Source organism: Motacilla alba, chromosome 3, assembly GCF_015832195.1.
Source record: "Motacilla alba alba isolate MOTALB_02 chromosome 3, Motacilla_alba_V1.0_pri, whole genome shotgun sequence".
Classification (NCBI taxonomy): domain Eukaryota; kingdom Metazoa; phylum Chordata; class Aves; order Passeriformes; family Motacillidae; genus Motacilla; species Motacilla alba.
In genome coordinates this window covers 103967052-103974044 of record NC_052018.1, presented here as the reverse complement: position 1 = coordinate 103974044, position 6993 = coordinate 103967052, and the positions used below count along the sequence as shown (strand labels likewise).

Sequence of the window (6993 nt, the reverse complement as noted above, 5' to 3'; positions counted from 1 at the left end):
GCGCCTCTCTGACGTCACCCCGCCGCGCCGAAGCCCCGGTGCTATGGCGGAGGTGAAGGTGAAGCCGGAGGTGCCCGACCCCATGGACATCGAGAGCAGGTCCTGCGGGCGCCCGCAGGCAGGCGTGGAGGCTGCCGGGTGGGGGGTGGCTGTGTGGAGGCCACGAAGGACGGGTTTTGGGGCGGGGCCTTGTCGTTCGGGGCCTGAGGGGGGTGGTTCGACGGCCGAGTGTTAATGAGGAGATAGGTGCTGAAAGAGAGGGTTGCTGGGGCCGGTGAGTTTCGTGCTGGGAGGTGCCTAGAGGGCTGTGGGGGTTGGGTCATGTCACTTTCGGCTGTCCCGGAGTTTTTCTGGTCTTGGAAATGGAAATGGTGCACAGGAAATTGGTGCCGAGCTGCCTGAAGAGGCAATTGATGGATACTTTTACCCCGAGTCGCTCTTGTCACTCTCTTCCATCCTGACTCCAGTGCTGTTTGGATTTGGGTTTGAATGCAGCAGAACACGAGTTTTAAAGTTGCTTCTCTCCTCCTGCAGGATCATTGAGCTGTGCCACCAGTTCCCTCACGGCATCACGGACCAGGTGATCCAGAATGACATGCCTCACATGGAAGCCCAGCAGAGAGCTGTGGCCATCAACAGGCTGCTCTCCATGGTAGGGACAGCCCACCTTCCTCATCTTCCTCAGCACATACATAAAACCACGAGGCCCATTAGGGATGGGAGTTAATTAGCTGTGGAGAAAAGGAGGGATGTCAGCCCATGCTCTCATAGGTGGGGTGTTCTCTGAACCTCCCACAAAACCCCAAGCTTGTGGGTTGCTCTGAAGGCACACAGGAACCTGCCAGATCTGTAAGAACCAAGGCTGTAACTGCAGGAAGGGATCAGCTGGCGATGAGAGAGTGATTAATTAATGCTGTTATGCACACTCACACTCTTAGGCTTGTCCAGTTGCTTTCCTCTTCAAAAGAGGAATTAAGAACTTTGCCTGGCCACGAGCATGCAGAGCAGAACAATCTCTTTGCGTGTGTGAGAGATGCCACTAATTTGCTTCTAAGAGTCACTGCCCGTCAAAGTTGGCAGCTTTCCAGTGATGGCCACTTAGTAAAAAGCAGAACTTTGCTACTGGAACTTGGAATTGTTCCAGAGCTCCACCGTGATTTCTGGGTTGCTGTACAAATGAATGCTTTGGTGGAAACTGAGAGCAAAGGATACAAGAACTGGATGTCCCTTGTACCATGTGAAAGTCAGGAAAAATAACAGGAGTTGTGTAGATGTTGTGGGAAGGGTCAGGAACTGTTTGTTATTTCTGACAGCTGATGATAAGTAGAAATTTGTCAGGGGAAAAAAAATATCCTCAAGGCTGTTATTATTTCCAGTGGTTAGAAATGTTAGTTTTCATTTTTCTGTATTTAGTTGACATTAAACAAGGTTTTTATTTTAGAATTTCAGAATATTCTCCTAAAACACCTTTTGAAACAAGCTCTTTGAAGGAAAGTAAATGCACTGTGCCCATCTCTCCTAGGGGCAGCTGGACCTTCTGAGGAGCAGTGCAGGTCTCCTGTACAGGATCAAAGATTCCCAAAATGCGAGGTAAGCCCGTGTCTGCTGGGTAAGTGTGTTTGGAATGCAGTTCTTGTTTAAAACAAATCAAACTTCCTCCAAATTTTGGACCTTTCAAAAATCCTGCTGTCTGTCTTGTTTGACAGTAAAATGAAAGGTTCTGACAATCAAGAGAAGCTGGTTTACCAAATCATAGAGGACGCGGGCAACAAAGGTACTTTATGATTGTGAATGGCACTACCTCTGTTTGCTTATGGGACCATTCCTGTCCAGAGTCATGAACGCTTCCCCAGACAATATAAATATAAAATCTAATGCCCCATACCTGCTTGTTTTTCCCCAATCCCTTCTGTCCATTCTTTCCCTTTTGATGGGAATGGCAGGCAAGCAACCCAAGCAGTGTTCTGATGTGACTTTTGGTTGGTATGTGTGGAAAAAAATGGTTTCTTCTATTTATTTCTGTTCACTTCTCTGTTTTTTAACAGGTATTTGGAGCAGGGACATTAGGTACAAAAGTAATCTGCCTTTAACAGAGATCAACAAGATACTGAAAAACTTGGAAAGCAAGAAATTAATTAAAGCAGTTAAATCTGTGGCAGTGAGTATTTTGTGACCTTTTTAAACAGTTTCAAACATCTGCTGCATGCTTTGTATGCTTTGAACAGGGGCCTGGGGGCAGAGAAACCTCATTTTGCCTCCAGCTTTCTCTTCGACTGCGCACCAGTGTTTGACTCTCTGCCTTTACTGTGCAGGTTTGAGGTGCAACAGATACTGGGTCCACAGGTCAGCTTCTTGCTGTCTGTCTTCAGTTATCTGGTTCTCACTGGGTCTGGCAAAGCAGGAGGAGGGTAGAGAAGTTGGACATAGCAAAGCAGTAGCTTTTTTGTGTTCATGTGAAAGATGCTGGCTTCATCTGGTCTTCCAACACTATGTTTTAAAATTATTAGGAATCAAAATCTTCTCTTTATCTTTGTGTTACCTGAGGGTCAAACAGGTTGAGTACAGCTGCAGTCAGATGGATTGCTGTGCCTTTAGTGTAGGAGTAATAAACCTCTTTTGCAGATTATCTGCTTACATGTTCCTTATGAAGGAGGGAATATGTTGTTGAGAGCTGTATGTTTCCCTCCCCCAGGCATCCAAGAAGAAGGTCTATATGCTGTACAACCTGCAGCCCGACCGCTCCGTCACGGGAGGGGCTTGGTACAGTGACCAGGACTTCGAGTCTGAGTTTGTGGAGGTGTTAAATCAACAGTGCTTTAAGTTTCTGCAGAGCAAGGTGAGTGCCAAAGTCACCTGCCATTTGTTGTGGAAACAGGTGCCAGGCAAGGCTTAGGTTTTCCATAAGTGTTGGCCTTTATTGCAATTAGACTGGCAAATCCATACTGGACTATTATTTTTGTCACAGTAGGAGTGATGGTGTTGTATTTAATGATGGGTATTTTTACACCCTGGACAAGGAGGGAAGCCTTTTTTTATCCTCGAGGTGCAATGACAAACTGTCCCAAAATTGTGTATTCCTTATCTTCTTTGTGCTAGCCTGCCCAAGAGCATTGCCATCCCTAAGACCCAGCAACCCAGTAAAGGGGAACTTCTGTGTTTTATCCTGGAAGGGGGGGGGGGGGGGGGGCGCAGGATCCCTTTAAAAACGGAAATGGACATGAGGGGAACGCCTTTGTTCTCCCTGGGTGCCCGAGGGGATTGCCTGGGGTGGGTCTTCAAGTCATACCCGAGAAGCTGCATTTTGCAGTTCAGACCTGCTCCAGAGGGAATTTCGCAATACCTTTTCCAGCCGAGGAGCAGTCAGAACTCTCTCCATGATTTTCCAGCTGCCTGCCGATTTTCCAGCTGCCTGCTGTTTGTTTGTCGAGGAGGGGGCGGACCTGCAACTTGCCAGGAAGTTTTTTCCAGTATTTTTGGCAGCATTGGAGCTTTTTGGCCAAAAATTGTTTGTCCACATTTTGTTTTGTCCCTGTCCCCCTCTGGTTGTTGTTTGTGGAAGTTCTGGAACTGTGGAGGCTGTTGTCTTTTATTTGGTATGTTTTCCCTTCTGTCTTCTCCCATTTTGTCTGTTTATTGGTGGAAGGAGATAACTCCTTTTGGAGTCTCCACCCCGTATAATTGTCTTAAACTAAGACACAAACCAGGCAGCAAAGAGTACAGGACCAAAAAATCTAGGAAAAGTCACTGTGGTTTCTGCAGAGCACCTAATTTCTGAGAGTGTGTAAGGCAGCAGTCAGTCAGGTATCTCTGCCTAGAACACAACTGCCCCTAGTCTAAATTGTCCCTGGTTCATTAAACATGTCTGCAGATTCTAGCATTTGTCTATTCCATTACAATATATTTTTAATTGGCTCTAGGTACAGCAGAAACTTTATTTTTGTCAACAAAATGCCAAATGCTGGTATTCCTTCATATTAATCTGAATTACAGTGTAAATTTTATGTCATTTATTATAAGATGATATTTGATTGTGCACTGCATTGTCTCACGTACACCAGTTTTAAGAATGTGGCTTTAAATGCTAAACATGTCCCAGAAATGGAAAACAAGGGGTTTTTTTTTGAGTCTGCCTGAAACTGAACCACAAAGGAGGCTCTTGGCAGTGAGTGCTGACTCTAACTAACCTTTGCTTTTCCTCAGGCAGAGGCAGCTCGAGACAGCAAACAGAACCCCATGATACAGAGGAACAGCTCATTTGCCTCATCCCACGAGGTGTGGAAGTACATCTGTGAACTGGGCATCAGTAAGGTCAGAACAGATTCATCTATCTCACTGCTGTTCAAATTGTCACTGCACGATCAGCTCTAGGAGCTGGGTACTGCAAACTTGCTGAAGGTCTCATAAATGTCTTAGCACCTCGTGTGTAGTGGAGATGAGCTTTGTGGCTTCATTGCTTTTTGGGGAGGCTCATTGATACTGCCTGGCACAGCAGGGTAGCTTGTGCGCCTGGGTTTTCAAAATGTGTAAAAGAATTAGAATTCACATCCTTGTTAACTGTCTCAGCTGGTTTAGATTTCATCATTTCTCTTTAAGTTTACATATGCACTTCAAGGAATTTCAGGGGAGGGGAAAAAAGAAGGGGAAAAATACCCCACCATTACTGGTCACCATCAACGAGTATATCTTTAGCAGTCTTGTATTTTTCTTCTTTCACAATGGTTTTCCTGCAAAACTGGAACTGTATTGTGCTAGGCTGATGGAGACATCTCAGGTTCATAGGGGAGTTCTTTTTGGTAAGACCAAGGCTAGTGCAAATCAGAAATGCTCAGGAGGTAGGAGGTATTAGTATTTGCTTTTCTTTTTGCATCTGCACAACTCCATAAAGTTCCCAGTGAGACTGGTATATTTTTCTGGACAAGGTCAGAACTCTATGGATTTGTTACTCATGGTGTTTGCTCCTTTCCTCCTTGCAGGACTCACTGGCACACATCTTTCCTAACATCTATTTCACAAATTGTTTCTTAGGTAGAGTTGTCAATGGAAGACATTGAGACCATTTTGAATACCCTGATCTATGATGGCAAAGTGGAGATGACCATTATTGCTGCCAAGGAGGGGACAGTGGGCAGCGTGGATGGGCAGATGAGGCTGTACAGAGCTGTCAGTCCTCTCATCCAGCCCACTGGATTGGTCAGGACACCCTGTGGACTCTGCCCTGTGAGTAACTAATTCTGTGTATCATTAGTGGTGCATGCAGCTCTTGAACGCAGGCCTGCAGTGGCCAGATGGCACATGGCAAGTTCTGCCCATGAGTCAGCCTCGGGGCTAAGCCAGCTCTGCTTAAAAGCTGCCTGTGAGGCCTTAGCTGTGGTGTAACAGGTTCTGTATTTGGTCTGAACACCTGCTTTGCCAGGTGTTTCCCACTTCCACTTCCAGCCTGTCTCTTTACTGGACTCTATGTGAAAGGATGCTGTCAAGTGTAGCCTGTTCCAAATTATGTTATATTTCTGATCCCAGGTTTGCATGTGTTTTTACCAAGCTAAATTATTTCTGTCTAGCTTTTAAGTCTCTCCTCCCTGGACTGTGAACCGGTTTGTAGGTAAAACTTGCCAGCATGTCCCTTTGTGGTGGGATCTGTTTTCCTTTTTTCCCTTACAGCTGCCATAAAACTTCCTAGGTTTTGGCCTCTGTTAGACTAATGCTGATCTACTGGGAAAGAAGCAGAAAACGTGGGAGCATGTTACACACAGCAAGCACCACCCAACTGGAAGTAATTACTCTGCTGACACAGGGCTTTCTTTTGCAGGTTTTTGACGATTGTCATGAAGGTGGTGAGATTTCTCCATCAAACTGTATTTATATGACAGAGTGGTTGGAGTTTTAAAGTGAAGGGAAACTGTAAACTGGATTCATCCTTCACAGACAAAGTGACAGAGCAGCTTGCTTTTTTTAAAAGCGGACTTCTAAATTTGTAAGCAACTTCAGGACATGGAGTGACAAACCAGCCACATATCAGTTGTGTGAACTATCCTGGAACTGGACTGGAAGTGGAGTCAGTGCTGAAGATCAAGGCTGAAGTGGAAATATAGATCCATTCTTCAATCAAAATTGGAGATGGCAACTCAAGTGGTTAATAAAACAGATTTCTAAGCAACAGTTCAAAATAAAGTTCAAACAAGGTTGAGACATTTTAGTCTTAACATTTTATCAGTCCATCGCAGCTGATTGGAAAAACTTGTACCAAGTGGTACCAAGAATGAGATCCCTAATTTTGTTTTCAGATTAATGTTACTGATGGATGCTTAAGTTCTAAAGCTGACACTTTTCTCCCACGATAGATTCCATCTAATGGAAGACTATGAATCTGATGTGGGAAAGATTCTGAATATGTCAGACAGACACTGAATATGTCAAACACTTACTGGTTCTTTATTATCTTTCTTACCTGCTTATTTATCATTAAACCCCAGATTTTTCTTATGTACATCTGTGCTTCATTTCCTGTATTGCTGCCTGCTGTATTTATTCTTCCATCATCAAATTTCTGGTGCTGTTTGTAGCTGCATCATATACATGGATGTCTCCACTCAAATTTTGAGTAGAGGTGTTCTGGGAAGATAGGGTTCTTCTTGCCTGATGATACAGAGAAAAATTTTATAGATTCCAGCATCCAGAGTGGCAGAGGGCAGGAATGACACACTAGGAGGCAGGGTGGGGTGGACAGGGGCTGTGCACAGACAGGCTGGCCCCTGTACCACTTGCTGCCTATGGCTTCAGCTGCTTCTGGCCAGGCTGGATCTCTCCACAATTACTCAGCATCTTCACAACGGTCTCCCAGCATTGGGGAGCAATCAGGGGCTCAAGCACAACACAGGGCTTGTTGCATCTGGCTATTTTCAAATGTGTCTGGCTCAAAATAAGCCCTCTGGACACAGTGTTGGGAGGGTGGTGGGAAAGCACCTCTGTGGCTGAGTTAGCAGCATCCTGGGTAAC

General features: G+C 45.3%; 1 protein-coding gene across 1 annotated transcript; it reads left to right on the top strand.

The window, feature by feature from the left end:
• Positions 1-18: 18 nt before the first annotated feature.
• Positions 19-6484, top strand: POLR3F (RNA polymerase III subunit F). Its single transcript, XM_038133925.1, has 9 exons — positions 19-99; positions 535-652; positions 1523-1590; positions 1707-1774; positions 2046-2158; positions 2693-2836; positions 4201-4308; positions 5026-5217; positions 5807-6484. Exons 1-9 carry the CDS (start codon positions 44-46, stop codon positions 5882-5884), a joined length of 945 nt encoding a protein of 314 aa, XP_037989853.1. The 5' UTR covers positions 19-43; the 3' UTR covers positions 5885-6484.
• The last annotated feature ends 509 nt before the right edge of the window (positions 6485-6993 follow it).

Bases quoted from the DNA above. Each gene is read 5' to 3' on its own strand.
- POLR3F (XM_038133925.1), top strand. From the start codon at position 44: ATGGCGGAGGTGAAGGTGAAGCCGGAGGTGCCCGACCCCATGGACATC. The intron at 100-534 runs GTCCTGCGGGCG...CTCCTCCTGCAG, and splicing joins CCCATGGACATCGAGAGCAG to GATCATTGAGCTGTGCCACC. The intron at 4,309-5,025 runs GTCAGAACAGAT...ATTGTTTCTTAG, and splicing joins GTGAACTGGGCATCAGTAAG to GTAGAGTTGTCAATGGAAGA.